The 25,269-nt window shown below is 42.7% G+C and overlaps 1 protein-coding gene across 1 annotated transcript in view; it reads left to right on the top strand.

The window, feature by feature from the left end:
* Positions 1-9,283, top strand: part of TRIM71 (tripartite motif containing 71) — a 71,802-nt gene extending 62,519 nt beyond the window's left edge. Inside the window, exon 4 of the mRNA XM_072793493.1 lies at positions 2,475-9,283. Coding sequence (XP_072649594.1) covers positions 2,475-3,926 — 1,452 coding nt within the window. The 3' untranslated portion in view covers positions 3,927-9,283. The remainder of the gene's footprint in view (positions 1-2,474) is intronic.
* The last annotated feature ends 15,986 nt before the right edge of the window (positions 9,284-25,269 follow it).

Consider the following 25,269-nt stretch of genomic DNA (forward strand, 5'->3'; position numbering starts at 1 on the left):
CATTTTTCCATTTAGTTAGCTCATAAATAATTGCTTTCTGCCTCTGCTGCCCTCAAGAAATATGCTCAGTTGCCTTTTGACAAGAAGAGAAGAATCCTTGCGTAGAAAGTCTTAGGATTTAATTCAGCACTTATTTTAGGCAGGCACCTTTGTGGACATGGCATGGCATGGCTTCCAGACATTCACATGCCCCCGTGGTCTGCCAGGCTCATGCCACCCACGAATGTTACTTATAACTGAAAGAGGCCCACTTCATGCAACCTGAGAGCTCTCTGGTGCACTCTGCCACAAACTTGCTCTTCTGGATTTGCTGATGAAAAGGCCTTTGTGCATAGGAGTTCCTGCAGATCTCACCTTAGGTACCCTCCCTCCTGTGAGGCCGACTCCTGTCCTCTCCCCAAAGGCACTTCTCTTTCAGAAGGCTTGGAAAGCAAGTTTTTAGTCTTGGAGAAGCAAATTTAGAAGAGTTGGTCTCTTTGTGTAATATACTTTTGTTTTTACTTCATTTCCAAAAACTCATTCTCAGATAACCTCTAAAATAAGCTTACTCCTTCTGAACACCTGAGTCCCATTTGTCTTTAATTTTTATTATGGTACCTTAGCTCAAAACCTGTGGGAGTCCCACTCTGTTTTACTGACTTTTCTGCCCCCTGCAGCAAAGCTTTCCTGCCTGTCTCTGCCCTGCCACCTCCTTGTTACACATCTTATTTTCTTGCATTCCCCGTTACTTAAAGACACTTGAGTGCCAGGTGACCCATTTTGTGTATCTAGATGGACTTCTTCATGCTTGTGGCTTACAGGTTTCTAGTGGAGTTGGCTACCTAGTGGGACTCGCTGCAACCACCTGGCTGAGGAATCCAAACCAAAGCCCAGAGGTTTGGCCCAATGCAAAACCAAAGGACAAAGCTTCTCTTTGATCTGTCCCCACATGGGCCCTCTGCGCACATGGGTCCTGCTTCCAGAGTGGACAGAAAAGCATGGATGGGTCAAAACTCACATCATCACCCCCCTTCCCAGGGGAAAAATCTAACTGAAACCCAGGCCTCCCCAACAGTGGGGCCTTATTCTGAAATAGACTTTCTGTAGCATTCTGACTAGTAGAACTCTCAGAAGTCCTGGTTCTCTCTACAAAATGGCACAAATCAGCTGGGTGACTCAGTTATCCTCTTCACAGGAGAACTCACTTAGAATTGAAGGACTTGTACAGATTTAATACTTAAGAATGGAGAAGTGGCTCTGTTTCATTGGTCAGACAAAATCCCACATTTCTAAGAGCAATGTGGTTTGAGAACCTCAGAAACGGGAATTATCTGAGCAGGTCACAATTTAGATTTATGTATTACAGCAATTTAGATATTGAGAGCCCCTCTGGAAATTATACAAGCCAATGGTTTCCAAAGACTTACTATATCCATATTTGGGGACTGAGGTTTAGGCTCCCTGTGAAGACAGAAGGACAGAGAAGATGAAGATGGGATGTGTGGCAGGGTGGAGAGGTACAGGTTGTAACCTTGAATTAGGATCTCAACAAATCCCTTCGCTCTCTCCACACACTGTCTTTTCTCTCTCCCCCCTCCCCACATCTCTCTCTCTGTCTCTCTCTGTCTCTGTCTTGGTGGGGGCTTGGGGCAAGGTAGGGGGGTGGAGCAAAGGAGAATAGGAAGAGATGGCAGGCTCTGTAGTCGTGCTGAGAATTCAGCCCTTAGGGGGACGCAAGACTGGCCTGTGCAAGTCTTGTCCATGGGCAAGTCCTGCTGGTGAGGGCAAGGACCATATTCTGTACTGGTCATTATTCACCTTCAGTGCCTGGCACAAGAGCAGGTGCTCAGTAAACAGCAGGTGCTGAGGAGGTGCTCAGTTCTTAGCTTTTCTATTTTGTTTCTAAGTGAAAGGAATGGTAAAAGGGGTGCATATATCCTTCACTCAGATTTACTGATTATTTGCATTTTGCCCCCTTTTCATTCTTCTCTCTGTGTCTACTCTTGTATGTAATGTGATTCAGGGGAGAGTAAGGTGACGTGTTGGAGACTGGATGCCTCTTTAGCCCTCAACATTTCTGTGTTTATTTGCTCTCAGCAAGGGTATTCTCTTCCATCATCACAGTTCCTCAAAAGCAGGAAATCCAATCTTGATTCCATGCTGGTGTCTAATCCCTCTGTGCCTGGTCACTGTGCACCAGCACTGTCCGTCAGTGTCCCCCCAGTCCATGGTCCCGCTCTGCAAATACTGGTTCTTTTAGCAGTCACCTCTTGTATTAGGTACAGTTCCTCAGGCTCCCATTGCCCTTGGATCTTTGCCATTTTGAAGAGCAGAATAGTTGTTTCTGGAGCCCTAGCCTCCACCTTTTCATCATGGGTCTAAGGGCAACTTCCTGTGATCCATGTCAGATGGTGTAGTGGCGTTTTTTTTTGTGTGTGTGTGTGTGTTTTGTTTTGTTTTGCTGGCTTCAAAGCCTCTGTCTCCTCTCCCTACAGGTAGAGAAGATCCGCCAGGTGAAAGCCAAGTCCCTCTATCTGCAAGTGGAAAAGCTACGGCAAAGCCTAAACAAGCTTGAGAGCACCATCAGCGCTGTCCAGCAGGTCCTGGAGGAAGGGCGGGCGCTGGATGTCCTGCTGGCCCGGGACCGCATGCTGGCCCAGGTGCAGGAGCTGAAGACCGTGCGTAGCTTCCTACAGCCCCAAGAGGATGACCGCGTCATGTTCACGCCCCCCGACCAGGCACTGTACCTTGCCATCAAGTCCTTTGGCTTCGTCAGCAGCGGGGCCTTTGCACCGCTCACCAAGGCCACGGGTGATGGCCTCAAGCGAGCCCTCCAGGGGAAGGTGGCCTCCTTCACTGTTATTGGCTATGACCACGATGGGGAGCCTCGCCTCTCAGGAGGTGACCTGATGTCAGCAGTGGTCCTGGGCCCTGATGGCAACCTGTTTGGTGCCGAGGTGAGCGATCAGCAGAATGGGACTTACGTGGTCAGCTACCGGCCGCAGCTGGAGGGTGAGCACCTGGTGTCAGTCACCATGTGCAACCAGCACATCGAGAACAGCCCCTTCAAGGTGGTGGTCAAGTCGGGTCGCAGTTATGTGGGCATTGGGCTCCCGGGCCTGAGTTTCGGCAGCGAGGGCGACAGTGACGGCAAGCTCTGCCGGCCCTGGGGCGTGAGTGTGGACAAGGAAGGCTACATTGTAGTGGCCGACCGCAGCAACAACCGCATCCAAGTGTTCAAGCCATGTGGCACCTTCCACCACAAATTCGGCACCCTGGGTTCCCGGCCTGGGCAATTCGACCGGCCAGCCGGCGTGGCCTGCGACACCTCCCGCAGGATTGTGGTGGCAGACAAGGACAATCATCGCATCCAAGTCTTCACGTTCGAGGGCCAGTTCTTGCTCAAGTTTGGTGAGAAAGGAACCAAAAATGGGCAGTTCAACTACCCTTGGGATGTGGCGGTGAACTCTGAGGGCAAGATCCTGGTCTCTGACACCCGTAACCACCGGATCCAGCTTTTTGGGCCTGACGGTGTCTTCCTGAATAAGTATGGCTTCGAGGGAGCACTCTGGAAGCACTTTGACTCCCCCCGGGGCGTGGCCTTCAACCATGAGGGCCACTTGGTGGTCACCGACTTCAACAACCACCGTCTCCTGGTCATCCACCCTGATTGCCAGTCTGCGCGCTTCCTGGGCTCTGAGGGCACTGGCAATGGGCAGTTCCTGCGCCCACAGGGTGTGGCCGTGGACCAGGAGGGGCGCATCATTGTGGCCGATTCCAGGAACCACCGGGTGCAGATGTTCGAGTCAAATGGCAGCTTCCTGTGCAAGTTTGGCACCCAGGGCAGTGGCTTTGGGCAGATGGACCGGCCCTCTGGCATCGCTGTCACCCCCGATGGCATGATCGTGGTGGTGGACTTTGGCAACAATCGGATCCTCATTTTCTAATCACGTTCTCTAGGCTTCTGTGTTTGGGGCGTGCGTGTGTGCATGCATCTCTCTCTCTCTCCCCCACCCTCTCTCCCTTCCTCCCTCCCATCCTCTCCTCCCCCCCCCTTTTGAATTTCAAAGAAGAAACAGTCTCAGGGAAATTTCTTTTTTTCTTTTGTTTAAAGAGAACAAGAAGAGTACAACATTGCTTGAGTCCTACCTCATCTTTATTTTTTTACAGATGAATGTACTTATCTTTTCTGCAGGGACTGAGCCTGTGACGTGATAATTTCTATCTACCTCATAAATCTTTACATTTCCTTCTCCAGCAGGCCCTCTGCCCTCCTCCCCACCCGCACTCTGGAGTTCACGGTCCCCTCAGACCCTTTGTGGGGCGTGATATGCACAAGCCTGGCGTCTCTGGCTGGGGGGGGCACTGGATGTGTGGCATGGGTTTTGTTCTGTAGATTGAGCCAAGGAAACATGAAAGAACTACTAAGTAAAAAAGAGAAAAAAAAGAAAAACTATAAAATGTGGAAAAATAAGATTTAAAATGCTGAATGATAGAGTATTTGTGTTCTGGAGAATACTGTTTATTGGATTAGATTGTGTTGTTATCTTGATCTTTTTAGGAAATCTCCCCCCCCCCTTTTTTTTTAATGCTGCCACAGAGAACTTTTTTGTGTTCTCCTTTAATACCTCAGTGTGTTTATCATCCTGTTCAGCATCTTTTCTTATTCTTAGAAGATGTGGATGTGGCTGTGGCTTGCTAGCCAAGAAAAGCAGACTATTGATGTTTTAGGGTATGTAATCTTTGCTTCTTTTAAGGATGGTGTGTGTGTGTGTGTGTGTGTGTGTGTGTGTACTGAGCCATCTTACACCAAAATAGTAAAGCTGAAGATTATACACCACCACCCAAAGGGACTTTTCTTTCACACTTTGGTTTCTAAAAAATAGATGTAGCTTAGGATTTTTGATTAAAAGTATTCTCAAAAGTTAAGTATTCTTAGTTTGTCATTGGTTATAAAGTTCAGTGGAAGGAAGAAGAAAACCAACCTCATTCTCAAAAAGAGGGTGTCAGACTTGCCTGGCCTGTGGACTTGAGTGAGGGCGGGCACGCATGTGCCAAGGTAATCTGCAGAGAGCATGAGAAAGACACTGGCTACCCTCAAAATCTGCAGGAGGGCAGAGGTCAGTCCCCGACCCCAGCTTGAATGTTATTCTGTTAATGCTAGGTATTTCTTTTTCTCAGAAGAGTAGGCAAAGAAATGAACTTTTACTTTAAAAGCACAATTTTTTCCTGCTTTGGAAGTTCAGGGAAAATAGAATTTTTGAAAGTGAAAATAAGAACAGCCCATCCCTGCACACTCTCCGCTCGGGTCACTTACAGAGTAGTCTGCTACTCTCTGCTCCGAGCCAAGCAGTAGGACCTCGTGGTTAACGTGAACTTTTTTCCCCCAAATGCCTTTGAATGTAAAAGATTTGTAAACCAAATTGCCCCAACCCAAAATGTAGGATGTATACCTCTGTCTCGGTACCAAAGAATGAAAACTAAAGCCAGGCTCTCGCTGCAGAACTGGGCTGGCATCTGTCACTTTACAGGGTTGGTTTGTAGTGAGCTGGACTTGGGTACAAAGCCTTGTGCTTCTGGGCATTATCTGTCTTACAGGCAGAAAGTAGGTATAGCAGATACCTTGATTGTGAGAAGCTATATAGGTCCCTGCACTCCCCCAGATAACTGAATAAGAACCAGATTCCAGAGTAGCACTCCTCAGGAGAGAGGTGCTCAATGATCATGGCTTATAGGGAAACCTCTTGTTGAAACAAAGACAGGACACATCAGTTTCTGTTTCTGTATTTAAGAGAAATACCCCTTGCAATAGAGATGTTTAGTCTTAAGTGAACAGAATAAAGTAACACATGGAGGAATTTGTTTTTGTCATCCCAGAAGGAAAGGAGATGATGGGGGCCGTGTAGCAAATCAATCAAATTTGTTCTCCCGTCCGGCCCTTGAAGGACGGGAGGTACCCTGTGTCTTCCCCTTTGCTTTATTTCTGAATGACCAAAACGGGAAAAACTCCTTTCATAATGGAGAACCGCATGCAATAAACGATCAAAAAATTGGAAAGTAGTGAAGTTGCTGCCTCCACCTGCTGTGTTCCAGAACGAGAAGGAGGCAGGAGAATTTGTTTTGTAGAACCACTCTTTCTTCTATTGAAGCATTTAAGATTGAATCCTTCCCCCACTCCTATTCAGTTGCCTTGTATTTGCCTCTAGGTTCTAAGTTCTTTGGTGAACAGTTTGTGTAATTAACCACTTTTTATTTTGGAAATGACTTGGTGCTGACCCTCCTCTTCGCCCCACCCCCCCACTCCCCACCCCATCCCCCAGCAAACCACCCTGGAAACACCAAAGACAACTGGTTTTAAATACTTAGAAAATTTTATTGAAGTGAAACTTGGAAATTCTCAAAAATGTTCTCAGCAACCTGAGATGACTTACTTCAGATAGTCACTACCTTTGATTCTCCCGCCTTCCCAGTGTCCCCCTATGTGGGGGCATCGTGGGACCTGAGTGAGAAATTTTCCTGGTGAATAGCGGTAATGTAAAATTGTGTAGGTAACATTTGTCTGTGGATTTGGTTGTAAAGCCAGAGATTCCACATGTGACTGAAATGATCAGGTCTTAATAGACAAGTTTGCGGGCTCTAAGCTGGAAGGTCCTCCCCCGATAGGAGTGTGTAGGTGCAGGAAGCTGCCTCTTTCCCCTCAGTGCTGGTACGTCTCCTCCCCTTTCTGCACCCAAACTGCCATTTGACAAACATGGTCACACTCTTGAGAAGCTTTTGTTTTTAAAACATTAGGTACCTCTGGCTGCCCATGGTTGACTCCTGACCCACATGGATTGGTGCGAAGCACTTTGGAGTGTGTTTATTGTACCATGTGGAATGCTCCAAATCAAAGAAAGATGGGGAAAGCCAACATTTGGAAGTCTGGTGTGAGTGAGGCTGTTCAAAATTGGGGTTTTCAACTGGATATCTCCTGCCTGTTAGGAGGTGATGCTAGGGTAGGTAGGAATTGGGTCGAGGAGGGGAGTCTTGAACACGGTGAAAAGACCAGGTTGTGGGTGCTGCAAGGGGGGAGTATAAACTTTTTGTCAAGTAAATGAGGTATTCAGACAAAGTCCCCATGCATGTCTGATCTGGTCAGGTGGCAGGGTGGCGTTGGGGGTATGAGGTCAGTTTATGTTTGGAGATGCCAATTGGATTTGGATTTGTAAGTTTGGGTATGAGATGACTAAAGGAGATCTAAATAACACGCAGATAAAAGCCACTTTTGGTTGACTGAGTTAACGTTTCAAAAGTGCTGGTTTTTTTGTTTGTTTGGTAAATCACTACTCTGTAAATTTGGTCCCAAGAAGTAATGCTGTCTCAGAAACCTGTGCTTTATGTTGGCTGGCAGGTGGCACGTGAGTTGAGTTGGCTGGAGCCCAGTGGCCCAGGCAGTACCCAAGTGCACTAACTCTTTGATTGATTGATAGATGCCCTTTTAAGTCTAACTTATTTGGGGAAAATACCTACAGGGGTACCATAAATAGAATCTAAATTGTGTGTTGGGCCAAAAAAGTTGCCAGATTTAAGGCACTTTGTGATGGAGCTATAAGAGAATGTCTTGAGATTGGCTCAGTGTGTTTTATTCTAGTTAAGCCAAAGCTTAATAATTTGAGGAGGGAAGTCTTTTTAGGCTTGAAGGAGCAGAATACTGTTTGTATATGTTTTGGCTTCCTCTTTGGAAGATTCTACAATTGCTGTGTTCTGGTAGATAGCGGAAGATATGCCAAAGTTATAGGCTTGTTTTTCTGTTTAAAAACAAAAATCCAGTGGTGCCAAAAAGTATTTAGGGTATTTATTTAAAAACATCACTCATTGATTATCCCAACAGTCTGGGGCTGTATAAAAGTCAAACTCCTGTACTTCGTCGCATGTGATGATACCCTAGAGCCAGGACTTCCTGGGGCTTTAGCTCTCTGGCTTCCTGCAGGCCAGGGGCACAGGACACACATAGCATTCCACACCACACCATTTGCTTTTGTTTAGTTTCTACCTCACTTTTGGCGAAAGTCATCTACCTCATGTTAGCATCTAATGGGTCTCTGAAAAGCATAGTATTAATCCACGGGGTGTGGCATGGGTGGGGGAGTGGGAAGCTACCTCTAGAAGAAAATGCTTTTATAAATGCAGGACTGTTTTCTCTCAGGAGAAACATTTGATTGACCTTGAAAAAGATACTTTGAAACCAAATATTCCTGTACTCAGGCAAATGTAGTCCTAAATCCCAAGGATTCCTTAACCAGCCTGACCTTTCCACCCCACTAGGAATTATGCACACCATTACCTTGTTGTTCAGTATTATAAAACTACTGGTTCATCTGACCTATTTGAGGACTTTACCTGCAAAGAAAGACCTTTAGGTCTCTTTTTCCTCTTCAAGAGAAAAATATTTTATCTGTATTTTGAATGCCTGCAAATTTACCCTTTTCAGAGCAATTCTGAGGGTCTAGTTTTTGGAAACATCAAATATTTGAAGGGAATAAGAATCCTTTAGACTTTGATTGTATCTGTACCTTTTCCCGGACCCAGCAGGATGTTCATCACCATGACATTGCAACAGTCACTACCTTACTGAGCAGTGACTGGTGAAGTGTGTGTTGCTCTTTTGTTTTGTGTGTTGTTTTTTTTTCTACCAAAGGTAACATGTTGACGGGTTGTTCTTTACTGTTTTTTGTTTTTCTTAATTAAATACTTGATGAAGTTGAAGCACATTACCATGATATACTGTATTGCCTCTCTTATTCCCCTGGTTCTTTTTTGTTTTGGTTGGACGAGAGGGGTCCTAAGACCACTGTAATGATTGCAGATTGGGTTTAAAATGTCATGGTGAAGCAGTACCTCAGTGATGTCTATTTTTAAAACTGATCTTACGGGTTAACAAGCCAGCCTGGTGGGATGTTTTCCATCCATCATTTAACCAGTAATGGTTCTAAAAGTTTTGTGTATCCACATGGTCTTAGACCTCCTTTTAATGATTGTATTAACTTACAAGCTCAGGTAGTATTTTTCTTAAGGCTCTGTCTTGGAGCACACTGACTGAATGTTAACGTGTGTAGCAAAGTGTTTACTTTCTTTAACCAGCTCTGGAATAGTTCTTTGTTTCTAGCAGTCTGTGTAGTTTTTCTTCAGAGGAAGATTTTTCACATTTCTGGGGTGTTCTTGTTTTTAGGGTGGTATGGTTTCTTTCCTTTTTTACCCCCATTCTTTTCCCCTAAAATCAATGCAGGTGAGAGGGTGGGTTGTGGGTAAGGGATGTTATTTTTAAGTAGCATGTTAGTTATAATTGGGTGGGTGGGAGGGTAGTTTTTTTTTTTTTTTTAAATGAATCTTGCTTAATACTGTCCATTAGCTGTCATGCCCAGTCAGCAAAATAATTTTTAAGTGTAGAACACGACTTGTTTTTGTTTTGTGGGAAAGGTAAATGCAGAATTGGAGAGATTAACATGGGCATGTTGCCAGATGTTAAAATGACTAAGTTAAGCCTTTAAAAAAAATTTTTTTTAATTGGTCCAAGGCAGACCTGATGTAAGGAGTAAGGAATATGCACCACCAGAGTAACTGTCCGGGCCACAGAAGCTCCTGCAAGCTCATCTGGGGGTGCTGACTGCCTTTTGACACTTTTTAAAAATGGGCATTGCAGTGGTGGTGCAGACCCCATCAGTTAGTGAAGAATGGGGGAGCAAAGACTTCCCCCCACATCTTTAAAGTGGGTTTTTGTTTGGAGTGGGTTTTTCCACCCTCTGAATTTTTACTTTTAAATCTTATATGTTATCCTGCAGGCTGTGCAGGCATGACAGGCAATGAGCAGGTGAAGAACCAATGGGAAAGTGTTTGAAAACTCGTGTGTTAGCTAACAAGGCTTCTGAATGTATCACTGTGGTCCACAGAGAAGGCTGGAGAAGGTAGCAAGGAGATGCTGTATCAGCTACTGCAGCCTTAAAACAAAGTTGGTGTCTCTTTGGACTTTAAAATTGTTCCTATGCAGCTTATTTTATTTTTGTTTAATCAAATAAACAAGAGGGTTTTTCCATGGAAATCTGTGTCTGTGTGATCCTTTTTAATCCAGAATAAAAGAGGTTTGTGTTTATTGTGCTCCGGGGAAAGGCAATCTGTGAGGAGGATGGTCCAGAGGTTGTATTCCAGTGGATGTGCCTATTGGGTCCATGCAGGGTTTCTAAAAAAGTGGTTGCTACTAACATTTCTTAAAATAGAGGAAATATTAAGTAGACTGAATGTGGTCACACTTGGACTTGTGGATCCTGGGGGAATTGGGGATCTGGGAGCCCCAGGTCCACTTTCTCCTGAGTAGCAGATGACCCTGTAGAGGGACAGGTGTTTTTCTCCCATTCATTGCAGTCCTCTGCCACCTACGCCCCCTTCTCCACAGATGCCTCTGCCTTCATGGAGACTTGGCCCCGGGAAGAGTGAGCACCTCGCTCCAGCAGCTGCTCTTTGGCAGGGTACCTACCATAGACGCCAGGTGGATCAAGACCTCTTCTGAGCCCAGTGTGTTCACAGTTTACTGGAAGACATCATTTGTCATTTTTCATTGGAGCCAAGGGTCCCCCAACCTTCCTCACCCTGTTGTCTGTGTCTCAAACAGCATCAGTTTGATCTTTGGACAGAGGTGAGCAGTGCACCGGCTTCCATAACTTTCCTCCCGTCCCATGTCCCTTTCCTGCTGTGATGAGCCTTCACAGGGGTTCTAACGGGGGTAAGTAGTACCCTCCAGTACAGAAACCACCTTGTTTAAGTGCCAACCAGCAGCAGCGCCCAGCATAAGGAACCTAATGTGCTTTCCTTCACTAGATCCTGTGTTGGCAGTGAGCATTTAAAGTGTTTTTTGTTTTGTTTGCCACATTGATACCTTAGTTTTGAAATCGTGACACATTGTGAGCAACAGTTTCCTGAAGACTCAAGCTGGGAGTGAGCCCAGTACCTGTTGTTTTCCATTTCCAGGTCCCTCATATCCTTCCCCCTTACCTTTAACTGAACACCGTGGGAGACACTCTAAAATGTAAAAAGCTGGATGGTTGCACTTTTTTTTTTTTTTTTAAAAAGGAAAAGAATCTTAATCCTCTGAAAGACCCAGGAAAAAAAAGATGAGGCTAAAAAGATGAGGAAGGACCTATTTCTGAGGGAAGTGGCAGAGCAGGAAAGCTCTGGAACAAATCAAGACCTCATCTTTAGGCGTGCACCCTAGTGCCTTCAGTCTCTTCCAGTGAATGAGGCGAGCTTGGAAAGACCCAAACCTCTTGAGGGTAACTGCCTTCCTGTGCAGCTGGCCATTAGGCCAGCCCTTCCGGAAAGTGAACGGCCAGCTATCACATCGGAACCCACATACGTTACCAATGAGATTATAAGGTGGTAAAAAATATTTTGGGACCCACCTGGCAGATTCTCAAAGTGTTGAGCAGGACTCGGCAATGCCACTCCTAGGTGTATATCTGAGAGAATCAAAGACTTGTCCACACAGAAACCAGTATGTGAATGTTTATGGTAACATTCATAAGAGCCAAAAAGTGGAAGCAAGCCACATGGGAACTGATGACTGCATAAACAAAATGTATATCCTCCCGGTGGAATATTACTCAGCCATACAAAGAGATGAAGTACTGATATTGCGTGGATGAACCAGGAAGATGTGAGAAGCCAACCAGGCATGACTTCATCTACGCGACATAACCAAAGTAGGCCAATAGACCAAGCACATCACTAGTTGCTGGGCGCTGGGAGTTTTTGGTTGAATGGCAGTGACTGCTATGGGTTTGTTTTTTTAAGACCCTATTTTTTTCTTTAAAGATTTTTATTTATTCATGAGAGAGGGAGGGGCAAAGGGAGAAGCAGGCTCTCCTTGGAGCAGGGAGCCTGATGGAACCAGACTTGGGGCTGGCCCCTAGGACCTGAGATCACCACCTGAGCCAAAGGCAAATACTTAACCAACTGAACCACCCCAGGCTCTCAAGACACGGTTTTTTTTTTGTTTGTTTGTTTGTTTTTGTTTTTTGTTTTTTTTAAGATATCATGTAGGTAATCTTTCCTGCCAATGTGGGCCTCCAACTTAGAACCCTGAGATCAAGAGTTGTGTGCTCCACCCTCTGAGCCAGCCAGGTACCCTTGTAAAACATTCTTTTTTGAAAGATTTTATTTGAGGGAGGGAGAAAGATTACAAGTGGGGGCTGAGGAGGGGCAGAGGGAAGGAACAGGCAGTCTTCCCACTGAACTCAGGGCTGATCCAGGACCCAAAAATCGCGACCCAAGCCGATGTGGATGTGAGAAGCTCAAGCGACTGCCCTAGATGCCCCTGTAAAACATTTTTTATTTGAGAGGAAGGTATAGAGATTGCCTCCCCCTGCTCACATAGATAGCCTTCCCACATTACCAGCATCCTCCTGGGGTTTTCTTGGGGGATGATGGAAATATTCTGGAATTAGATAATGGTGATGGTTTTATAACTAGGTAAGTTTTATGATATGTGAATATGAGGAGGTACAGGCAACAGGTAAAAAAAAACAATTAGTACATCTGACTACATTGAAAACATGTTAAATGAAAGGTGCTGATTGCCTTTTCTGGCCTCCTTGTGACAATAGTTCTTCCCAGTGGGGTGTGAGCAGCAGTGATATGGTGCCACTTCCTAGCCAAGCTGTTTCATTGCAGAGCTCTGGCCCCTCCCACAGCCACAGGCAATATTCTAATGGAAGGTGGCCAGAATCTGGGAGTGAGGCTGTCATAGGCAGCACACCCAGCCAACCAGGATGTATATATGGTCAAAATGCATACAGTTGTGGGTTTTTTTTTTTTTTTTGTTTTTTTTTTAGATTTTATTTATTCATGAAAGTCCCAGAGAGAGAGAGAGAGAGAGAGAGAGAGAGAGAGGCAGGCTCTTGCTCAGCCAGGAGCCCTATGCAGGACTCAATCCCAGGACCCAGGATCACATCTGAGCCAAAGACAGATGCTCAACCACTGAGCCACCCAGGTGCCCTATTTTTCTTTTTTTAAAAATGTCTAAAAAATGTGTCCAATGAACAATACTAAAATAAGAACAAAACTATAGGGGTAAGTTACAACTAACAAAGAATTGATATCCAAAATAAAGACCTGGAAAAACCAACAAAAAGCAAAGTAAGACCTACAAATTGTTAAGGAAACAACCTGATTTTTATTTTTTACCTTTTTAATGTATTTATGTATGTGTTTATATTATTGAAGGGTTGCATCCTCTTCTGACTGAGCCAACCAGGTGCCCCAACATAATCTAATTTTTTAAAGCAGGTAAAGGATGTGCTTTCATAATTTACAGGGCTTACCTACACTAGAAGTCTGAGAAATACAAACTAAAGCAACAATAAGATAATTTCATGCCCATTAACTTGATAAAAATATAAAGGTCTAATTATAGTAAGTGTTGGTGGGAAATAGGAAGCATCCACAGCTAGTGGGAGTGTAAAGAGTGTAGCTGATGAAGCCGATGGGGAGTGGTCGGGGGCAGAGGGGGTACACTTAGATCCAGTCATTTCAGGCAGCCCCAGTGGCGCAGTGGTTTAGTGCTGCCTTCGGCCCGGGGTATGATCCTGGAGACCCGGGATCAAGTCCCACGTCCGGGCTCCATGCATGGAGCCTGCTTCTCCCTCTGCCTGTGTCTCTGCCTCTCTCTCTGTCTCTATGAATGAATAAATAAGTAAATAAAATATTAAAAAAAAAAAGATCCATTCATTTCACCTTCAAGAATTAACAGCAGGACATACACAGTGACCTTGTTGCCCAGTGTTGGCCACACCAAGGATCTTGTTAGTGGAGGAAGAGAAGAACCTATTTCATCTATTCAATGGAAGTCAGAATGAATGTGTGGGAGCTGTGTGGGTATATCTGAAAATCTTAATGTTGAGTGAAAAGAGCAAATTCCTGAATGACTTTATACCGTACCTTTTACATAACGTTTGGGGATAAAAACTCAATGCTAGATATTTGTTATCAATTTAGTTTTTGTTCAGTGAGGGTGAAGTGGCTTGGTGGGTTGCAGGTGGATTCCTTGTTAGAGGGAGTTGTAAAGTTGAAAGCAACCAATCTGGGGACACCTGGGTGGCTCAGTGGTTGAGTGTCTGTCTTTAGTTCAGGGCATGATCCCAGGGTCCTGGGATTGAGTCCTTCATCGAGCACCTGCAGGGAGCCTATTTCTCCCTCTGCCTATGTCTCTGCCTCTTTCTGTGTCTTGAATGAATGAATGAATGAATGAATGAATGAATCTGAAGAGAAAAAGCAACCAATACCCTTATGGTTACAAAAAATGGAGGATGACCAAGAAGATGAAAATCCTACAACTTCTGTTTTTCCTTTTCTTCCAGTAAAAATTCTAACTTGTTCATAAAATAGGACACTTGAAAGACTGAAAGATAGGAACAAGGATAGAACTTTGCATTTCTAGAAAGAACAGAGTAGTATAAAATTCAAGAAATCTCCTTTCCACAAAAGATCTAAGTGGTGCCCCCACCTCGCCCCTCTACCACCCCCTCTCCCTCAGATATGTTGAACATTGGTTTTTGCTTACCTGTGACCACTCTTTCTCCCTATGTGTCTCATGCTAGATTTAGACTTGTTTAAAAAGGGGTTTTATGTTTCCTAGGCTACAAGCGATGTCATTCACCTAATATTTGATGGTAAACACTGGAGTAGATCAATGTAAAGATATATATATAACCTGGTGGATTATTGAGATGGAATTCAATTTTAAGGGACTAGCACCTTTCATTTTGGGAATATAGATATGCTTTACATAAAATGGAGTTAACTGTTTTTGATACACATTACTGTGAGGTGGTTTTTTTTTTTTTTTTTTTTTTACTGTGAGTTTTGATAAATGTACAGACATGTAACCAGCACCATGATCAAGACCTAGAAAAAGCTCCATCCTGCCCCAAATCCTTGGGCACTTTGTCAATCCCTCCAACAACCTCAACCCAGACAGTCACTGCTCTGAGGTGTTCCCTTGTTGTTTTCTCTCTTCTCTTTCTTTTGTTTGTTTTTCCTCTTTTTCTTCCTCCAGAATTTCACCTGAATAGAATCATTGGATTCAGGACTAGCCGTTTTCAACAAACAGTGGGTCCACCAGAGAAATAATAGTTCAGGCAATGGTGACCTTTAGTTTTTAGATTCTTTCAGGATGAGCCTGACAAAGTATGAATTTCAAGAAGTTAAATAACTCCCACAATAGAGAGTGTGCCCATGTCCCAGATTTGCTCAGCTCACTAATAAAGGAATGGAAGAATGGTAAAGCCGGTTCAAAAGAGGATTGGGCAAGGTGGGAGATGTCGGTCATCTCCTCTGTTTCTACATCTGTCTGTAATATACTAAACACCATGAGTTCATAGTGATGGTGAGGATTCTAGTCCAACCCCAAAGGCTTCATGCTAGCTTTTTCCCATTTATAATTTGCAACTCCATTTCTTCACAGGAAGAGAAATCCAGGACCTGTTATCCACAACATATTTACTCATTTGCCCAATCCTAGAATACAATTCCAGTAGTTTCAGAAATGCTAACCCATTTTCATCTGAAAACAAATTTATTAACAAATATACCATATTTGTGTACTGTTGTTTTTATCAATAAGTCTCACAAAATACAGTCTTCCAAGACTTCTTAGGTTCTTTTCTAACCCAAACTCACCAAGGTATTCAGACTATAATACAGTTAGATTCATTTGTTATTTTTTCTCTTCTGAGTTTTTCTCTTCTGAGTTTTCTCCCACATTTGGGTTAAGGGCAATTATTTACTTTTGGTTATGTAAAACATTACCAGGTTCTAAAAGTCAAAGCTATACACAAAGATACATTAAGATGTGGAATTGGGTGGCTCAGTCAGTCATCTGCCTGAGGATTCTGGGATCCCAGGATCGAGTCCTACAGTGGGGACTCCTACAGTCCCCCTCTCCCTCTTTCTCAATTAATAAAATCTTTTAAAATTGCTTTAAAAAGGATACCTGGGTGGCTCAGTGGTTGAGCATCCACCTATAGCTCAGGTCGTGATCCTGGGGTCCTGGGATAGAATCCTGCATCAGGCTCCCTGCATGGAGCCTGCTTCTCCCTCTGTCTCTCTCTGTGTCTGTCATGAATAAATACCTTTTAAAAAATTGCTAAAAACAAAAGGTAAAGGTACATGGAGAGAAGCCTTACTTTCCCGTCGTGCCCACAATTCCATTCCTACCCTCCCATTCCTTCCACCCTGCCCCACCCACCCCCCTTGTAGGCAATTGCTCTCTTTAGTCTGTGGTTTATCCTTCCTGAAGTTTTTTGGCATGAATGAGAAATACATAATACATACATAATAATACATAATACATAAATATTCTTAGATTCCCATCTTTTCTGCACGAAGGGAGCATATTGTACTCTTTTGCACTTTGCTTTTTTCATTGAACAAATGACCAGAAGGGTAGGGCACCTCATAGAGATTATCCTTATTCTTTTTTACAGCTGTATAATACTCTGCAATGTGGTTCCCATAGTCCCCGCAACCACTCCTAGTGTATAGCATTTGGGTGGTTTGCAATATTTTGCAGAGAATAACCTGGTGACAGTAGTTGTGCCTTTCTATTGCTTATTGGTAGAGATGTATCTTCAGTGCTAATTCTCAGAAGTGGGGTGGCTGGTAGGTTTCAGTCTTGCACACTATGTGCTTTGTTACTATTCTAGCTCCTTTCCCGTTCCTTCCTTTCATACTTTCTTTGGTTTAAGGATTTTAAAAATTACTCTTTATTGCCCTATTACCTTTGAAACTATACATTCCTTTTCTTATTCTTGTAGTGACTACTAGTGACAGATCTATAACTTGTGGAGACTGAAGCCTGTACAACTTTCAAGACTCTTTTTATAAAAATATAAACATAAAATTATGAATACAAAATAGGTATAAAAGTGAATTTTTGAATGAGAAAAGAAATCACAACTACACAACTAATTATAACTTTTTTAAAAAAGATTTTTTTTTTTAAAGATTTGATTCATTTATTCATGAGAAACACAGAGAAGAGGCAGAGACACAGGCAGAGGGAGAAGCAGGCTCCAGGCAGGGAACCCCATGCGGCACTCGATCCCAGAACCCCAGGATCATGCCACGAGTCAAAGGCAGATGCTCAACCGCTGAGCCACCCAGGGATCCCCCCCCACCTTTTTTTAAAGATTTGTAAAAAGATTATTTATTCATGAGAGACACAGAGAGGCAGAGACACAGGCAGAGGGAGAAGCAGGCTCCCTATAGAGAGCCAGATGTGGGACTTGATCTCAGGACCCTGGGATCAGGCCCTGAGCTGAAAGCAGGTGCTCAACTACTGAGCCACGCAGTTGTCCCTAATAACTTCTAAAATGCTGATGTGGGGGGCAGCCCCGGTGGCTCAGCGGTTTAGTGCCACCTTTAGCTCAGGGTGTGATCCTGGAGACTCAGGATCGAGTCCCACGTCGGGCTCCCCGCATGGAGCCTGCTTCTCCCTCTGCCTGTGTCTCTGCCTCTCTGTGTGTGTGTGTGTGTGTGTGTGTGTGTCTAATAAATAAATAAATTCTTTAAAATGCTGATGGGTACCATAATTATCACAAAATTAAAGGGAAACATTTATTAGTAACTGTCAACACATCTCTATAACATTTTCCAGCCATATATTTTTGGCCCCAGACTCTTTTAATTGCCTCTTCATAAGGCAACTATATATTAAAATCTCATGTTAGGGATCCCTGGGTGGCGCAGCGGTTTGGCGCCTGCCTTTGGCCCAGGGCGCGATCCTGGAGCCCCGGGATCGAATCCCACGTCGGGCTCCCGGTGCATGGAGCCTGCTTCTCCCTCTGCCTATGTCTCTGCCTCTCTCTCTCTCTCTGTGACTATCATAAATAAATAAAAATTAAAAAATATATATATTTCCTTATTAAAAAAAGATAAAATCTCATGTTATTCAGAGGGAAAAGAAAAATCCTCTGGAATGGTTGATTTAACTTTATTTTTTATTATTGATAATTTAGGAACATTTCAGCTTCATAGCTCATTTTTGTCTGTCTCATCTAACTTGTTCAGTGTGATTGGGGTGGGGAGGGAGTAAGGGATTGCCAAGCCTTGAGGGAACACTAGCCCTGATCCTGCTGCACATGGCACACAGTGGCCCAGTGGGTAGTCCATGTCCCCCTGCTTCTGGGATTCCTCTCCTGGCTGCATCCCCACCCATCTTGGATGAGGCGCAGTAACTATGAAGGTAGTCTCTGAGTGGGAAGCAAGGAAGCACTTAGCATAAATCCTTCTTGGGATTAAATACATGGTGTGCTTGCTCGTGAGACCCACTGTGGGTTGTTTGTTGCTGACCAGACATAGTGATCATACTGGCCAACCGCCTCCCCTGCCTGCAGCTTCAGGACCACCACCAGGGCGAGGCTGACTCTTCCTGAAGGAGACAGAAGCTATCTAGACCTCATTGGCTTTGCGGTGAAATTGCCTCTGGTCATTGTCCAACAATTTTGGAAAAATTTCACTCAGTATCTTTTTAATTTTTTTAATTGAGCTCTATGCCCAGTGTGGGGCTTGAATTCACATCCCCGAGATCAAAATTCGAATGCTCTACTCACTGAGCCAGCTAGGTGCCCCAGTCATTATTTTATTTTATTTATTTATTTTATTTTATTTTATTTTATTTTATTTTATTTTATTTTATTTTATTTTTATTTATTAATTATTATTTATTTATTGCTTCTGCCTCATTATTTCCTCTGTCTCTAAGGAGTCTTATTAAATGTATGCTAGATCTTCTCATGTATCATCTGTATCTCTTACCTTTGCTTCTACATTTCCATCTTTTGTCTTTCTGAACTTCATTTTTAGATTTTTTTTAAAACCTGTCTTCTAGTTGACGAAATCTCTCTTAAATTCATCTATTGAGTTCTTGATTTTTAGTTTTTATATTTTTCAGTTGTTGAATTTTAATCTGCTATATCGTATTTTTTGTGGTAAAAAAAAACCCTATAATATTAAACTTACCATCTTGACCATTTTTTAAAAGATTTATTTATTTATTTATTTGAGAGAGAGAGTATGCAAGAGAGTGTAAGCATAGGGAGGGGCAAAGGGAGAGGGAGAGAAATCCTCAAGCTGACTCTGTGCTAAGTGTGGGACCTGACACTGAGCTCAATCCTGAGACCCTGAGATCATGAGCTGAGCTGAAATCAAGAGTTGGATGCTTAACAGACAGAGCCCCCCGCACCACACCCCCCATGATAATGATTTTTAAGTGCACAGTTCAGTAATGTTAAGTATGTTCATATTGTTGTACAGTTGATCTCTAGAACTTTTTCATCTTATAAAACTATATCCATTAGACACTAATTCCTCCTCTCCCCTCCCCCAGCCCTTGGCAACCACCTTTCCACTTTCTGTTTCTATGATTTGGACTACCTAAGACATTTCATATGAGTGAGATCATACAATATTTTTTTGTGTATGACTGGCTTATTTCATTTAGCATAATATCCTGGAGGCCCACTGTAGCTTATGACAGAATTTCCTTTTTATGGCTGCATAGTATTTCACTCTATGTGTATACCACATTTTCTTTCTTCATTCATCCACTGATGAACTTTTGGATTGCTACCTCTTGGCAATGAGGACTAATGCTGAAAGGAGCATGGATGTGCAAGTATATCTTCGTGATCCTGCTTTGAGTTCTTTGGGTATTTACCCAGGAGTGGTATTGCTGGATCATATAGTAATTCCATTTTTAATTTTTTGAGGGCCTGCTATACTGTTTTCCATAGCAGTTGTACCATTTTACAATCCTGCCAATTGTGTTTTCCTGCTTCCCTTTGCTTTTCTCCTCCTTTTCTTGTTCCTTCTATTTTTTTTAATAAATTTATTTTTTATTGGTGTTCAATTTGCCAACATATAGAATTCCTTCTTCTATTTTTTAAACTTATTTTGAAGTAATTGTAGATTTACAGAAAACTTGCAAAGATTACATGGAAGGTTCCTGTATACCCTTCACCAAAAGTCTGCTAATGTTATAACATATATATCAAGCTAATACATTAACATTGGTACCATACCATTTTTTTTTAATTTTTTTAAATTTTTATTTATTTATGATAGTCACAGAGAGAGAGAAAGAGAGAGAGGCAGAGACATAGGCAGAGGGAGAAGCAGGCTCCATGCACCGGGAGCCCGATGTGGGATTCGATCCCCGGTCTCCAGGATCACGCCCTGGGCCAAAGGCAGGCGCCAAACCGCTGCGCCACCCAGGGATCCCGGTACCATACCATTAATTATTTTTTTATACATTACAGTTTTTTATTTTTATTTTATTTTTATTTTTTATAATAAATTTATTTTTTATTGGTGTTCAATTTGCCAACATACAGAATAACACCCAGTGCTCATCCCATCAAGTCCATACCATTAATTAAACCAGAGACTCTTTTTGATTCATCAGTTTAGCCACTAATGTACTTTTTCTGTCCTGCGACTAATTCTGTTATTAGTCATCATGCTCCCAAATAAGCTCCAATCTGTGGTGTTTATCAATTTTTCTTCATTTTTCATGACTTTGATACTTTTGAGGGTTATCTTTAGATATTTCCTCACTTTGAATATGTCTGGTTTTCTCACGATTAAACTGGTGTTTTGTTGGTTTTTTTTTTTTTTTAAGATTTTATTTATTTATTCATGAGAGACAAAGAGAGAGGCAGAGACACAGGCAGGGGGAGAAGCAGACTCTATGCAGGGAGCCCGACGTGGGACTCGATCCCGAGTCTCCAGGATCAGGCCCTGGGCTGAAGGTGGCGCTAAACCGCTGAGCCACCTGGGCTGCCCGAGCTTTTCATTTTGGGGGAAAAATTGCTTCTAAATTTTAACTTGGAAGGTGGTTAGAATACTTCTTTAGAGAAGAGTTGTATTAACATGACATTAGAAGTTCATGCTTATGTTAAGAATCATATTGAAATTATTCATGGTGTTTACACACTGATCAGCAGACAAATATCAGCAAAATCTTGAGTACAAAATAAGGAAAGGAAAATGTCTTAAGTTTTTCCCTTTATATCACACTTACCAAAGTAAATACAAAAACAACTCAGGGTGAGATGCCAAGGCCCTCCCCTCCCTCAGTGGTTGAAGTAGATGTTACAGTGTCCAGGTATGGGATGGACTTGGGTTTGGCCTGCTGCAGGTCAGAAGAGTAGTCTTTCCTTATTGCCTCACTCCTCAACAACAACCATTTGCTCCCCCTAAAATGTATAAAATGCTATGTCATTGATTGTAAAAAAGTCGAACTTATTTTTTAAAAAAATAAAAAATATATTTTATTTTTAAGTAATCTCTACACCAGATGTGAGGCTTGAACTCACAACCCCGAAATCAAGAGTCACATGCTTTAGTGACTGAGCCAGCCAGGAGCCCCTCAAACTCCTTTATATTTTTTTATTATTTTTTTTAAGATTTTGTTTATTTATTCATGAGAGACACACACACACAGAGAGAGAGAGAGAGAGAGAGAGAGAGGCAGAGACACAGGCAAAGGGAGAAGCAGGCTCCTTGCAGGGAGCCCGATGTGTGACTCTATCCCCAACCCTGGGATCACACCCTGAGCCAAAGGCAGATGCTCAACCCCTGAGCCACCCAGGTGTCCCTATAGGCTTTATTTTCTCCTTATGGACTTTCTATATCTTTTTTCTTTCTTTAATTCCAGCATAGTTAACACACAGTGTTAAACTGGTTTCAGGTGTTTAATTCTATACATTACTCAGTGCTCACCATGGTAAGTGAACTCTTAATCCCCTTCACCTATTTCACCCATCCCCTCCCACCTTTCTCTCTGGTAACTATCTTTTCTCTAGAAAGAAGAGTCTGTTTTTGGTTTGTCTCTTTTTTTCCCTTTATTTGTTTTGTTTCTTAAATTCTACCTATGAGTGAAATCATATGGTATTTGTCTTTCTCTGACTTATTTCCCTCAGCTTTATATTCTCTAGATCCATCTGAGTTGTTGCAAATTGCAAGATTTCATTCATTTTTTATGGCTGAGTAATATTCCCCTGTATATATACCACATCTTATCCACTCATCTATCAATAGACACTTGGGCTTATTCCATGATTTGGCTATTGTAAATAATGCTGTAATAAACATAGAGGTGGGAATGCCTGGCTGGCTTAGCTGGTGGAGTGTGTGACTTGATCTCTGGGTTGTGGGTTCAAGCCCCATGTTGGGTATGGAGCTTACTTAAAAATAAAAATCTTCATCAGGCTCCCTGCGTGGAGCCAGTTTCTCCCTCTGCCTGTGTCTCTGCCTCTCTCTCTCTCTGTGTCTCTCATGAATAAATAAATAAAATCTTAAAAAAAAAAAGGGGGGGGGATGCCTGGGTGGCTCAGCGGTTTAGCACCTTCCTTCCGCCCAGGGCATGATCCTGGAGTCCTGGGATCGAGTCCCACATCGGACTCCCTGCATGAAGCCTGCTTCTCCCTCTGCCTGTGTATCTGCCTCTCTCTTTCTCTGTGTCTCTTGTGGATAAATAAATAAAATCTTAAAAAAAAAAAAAAAGGCCTAGTAAAAAAATAAAAATAAAAAATCTTTAAAAAAATAAATAAACATAAATAGACATAAAGGTGCATGTATCCTCTCAAATTAATGTTTTTGTAGTCATTGGGTAAATACCTAGTCATATGATTACTGATCATATGGTAGTTCTATTTTTATTTTAAAGATTTTATATATTTGAGAGAGAACTAAAAGAAAGAGAAAGAAAGAAAGAGAGAGAGAGAGAGAGAAAGAAAGAAAGAAAGAAAGAAAGAAAGAAAGAAAGAAAGAAAGAAAGAAAGAAAGAAAGAAAGAAAGAAGCAGACTCCCCCTGAGCAGAAAGTCTGATTCAGGGCTTGATCCCAGGATCTGGAGATCATGACCTGAGCCAAAGGCAGTTAGTTGCTCAACTGACTAAGCCAACCAGGCACCCTGAGAGAGAATCTTAAGCAGTCTCCACACTCAGCACAGAGTCTGACATAGCGCTTGATCTCCCAACCCTGATATCATGACCTGAACTGAAATCAAGGATCTGACACTTAACTGACTGAACCACCCAGGTGCCCCTGTCCTTGTTCCATTGGCTTTCTTTTTTGGATGTTGTAAGAAAGTGATCCAGTTTCATTCTTTCATATGTAGCTGTCCAGTTTTCCCAACACCATTTGTTGAAGAGACTGTCTTTTCCCATTGCATATTCTTGCCTCTTGTCAAATATTAATTGAACATATAATTGTTTATTTCTGGGCTTTCTATTCTATTGATCTATGTGTCTATTTTTGTGCCAGTACTATACTGTTTTGATTACTATAGCTTTGTAGTATAACTTGAAATCTGGAATTGTAATACCTCCAGTTTCGTTTTTCTCTTTCTTTTTTTTAATAAATTTATTTTTTATTGGTGTTCAATTGGTCAACATACAGAATAACACCCAGTGCTCATCCCGTCAAGTGCCCTTTCAGTGCCTGCCACCCAGTCACCCCCACCCCCACCCCCGTTTTTCTCTTGCAAGATTGCTTGCACTATTTGGAACCTTTTGTAGCTCCATACAAATTTTGAAATTTTGTTCTAGTTCTATGAAAAATGCTGTTGGCATCTGGATAGGGATGGACTTGCTATATTCTTTCATATTGCCCTCTCCTCAACATAAATACTGTACGCATTCAGAGTTAGGAATGAATAGTAGACGGTGTGGAAGTGAGCTATATTCAGGGATGTAAGCCAAGTCCATCTGTGGTTTAATTTCATGCCTGACTTGCAGCATTTTTCATTCAAGTGGGGGCCATGTTCCCACCTGCAAAGGTTTTGGGTGTGTTGGCTTATTCTTTCTAATTCTTCATATTCAGGAAGTGGTAGTTTCATTTAAGCATCGTCTGGGGCAGTTTATTCTATTCTATTCTATTCTATTTATTTATTTAAGATTTATTTATTTATTCATGAGAGATATAGAGAGAGAAGGAGAGAGGCAAAGACATAGACAGAGAGAGAAGCAGGCTCCATGCAGGGAGCCCAATGTGGAACTTCATCCTGAGACTCCAGGATCACACCCTGGGCCAAAGGTAGACGCTCAACTACTGAGCCACTCAGGTGTCCCTCTAGGGCAGTTTAAAACCAATTATAGTCTTCCCAATTAACTCACCATTTCCAGTGTTGATCTTCTTTTCCCCCACAAGGCTATGATTTATTTTTTTAAGGCAGGGTTATGATTTACATTTACTCTTGACCCTCTGTGCCTAGCCTAATGCTAGAATGAGGGTACTTCTGGAAGAAATGAGGATGAGAGGGTAACCCTTTAAGAGGAAGATGTATGGAGTTTGGAGCTGGGTTTGGGAACAAAATTTTCCAGCAACACTGAGAAATGGGAACATGTCCTTTTTACTCCAAAGTCATACAGACACATGGTTTTGACTGGGTATTCACACATTTATGCCTGGTGGGTTCTGTGATGTGAATGTACTTTCTGCTCAACTAAGCCCTTTCGGGGCCTGCTAGGACAGGTGGCCTGACAACAACTTTGTTTTCTTGGGTGGGGTAGTTTCTTGGTGTTTCACTCAAAAGATGTCAACTTTGATTTCAGTGATTGAGGCTTATCTTGGCAACTTTTACAGTCAAGCATTCCCAACAGGTTTTAAAATGGCTATCGCGGATGCCTCGGTGGCTCAGTGGTAGAGCATCTGCCTTTGGCTCAGGGCATAATCTTGCAGTCCTGGGATGGAGTCCCACATCCAGCTTCCTGCATGGAGCCTCCTTCTCCCTCTGCCTATGTCTCTCTCTGTGTGTCTCTCATGAATAAATAAGTAAAATCCTTAAAAAAAATAAAATAAAATGGCTATCATAGGGCACCTGGGTGGCTCGGTGGTTGAGCTTCTGCCTTTGGCTCAGGTTGTGATCCTTCCACACTGGGCTCCCCATGGGGGAGCCTGCTTCTCCTGCTGCCTATGTCTCTGCCGCTTTCTCTGTGTCTCTCATGAATAAATAAATACAATCTATAGAATAGAATAGAATAGAATAGAATAGAATAGAATAGAATAGAATAGAATAGAATAAAAATGGCTATCATATATAACATCCAGAGTTCTGTTTATAGTAATATGTGCTATCCTTGCTACAGAAGGCTAAAGACAGACTATTTTCTCTGGACTGTGCTGTCACTGAATCTGTAATTTATAATTTCTTACACTGTATTCTAGGCAGTATAATTTCTTATGCTGCATGGGATTTCAA

This window comes from Canis lupus, chromosome 22 (assembly GCF_048164855.1).
Source record: "Canis lupus baileyi chromosome 22, mCanLup2.hap1, whole genome shotgun sequence".
NCBI classification, from domain to species: Eukaryota; Metazoa; Chordata; class Mammalia; order Carnivora; family Canidae; genus Canis; species Canis lupus.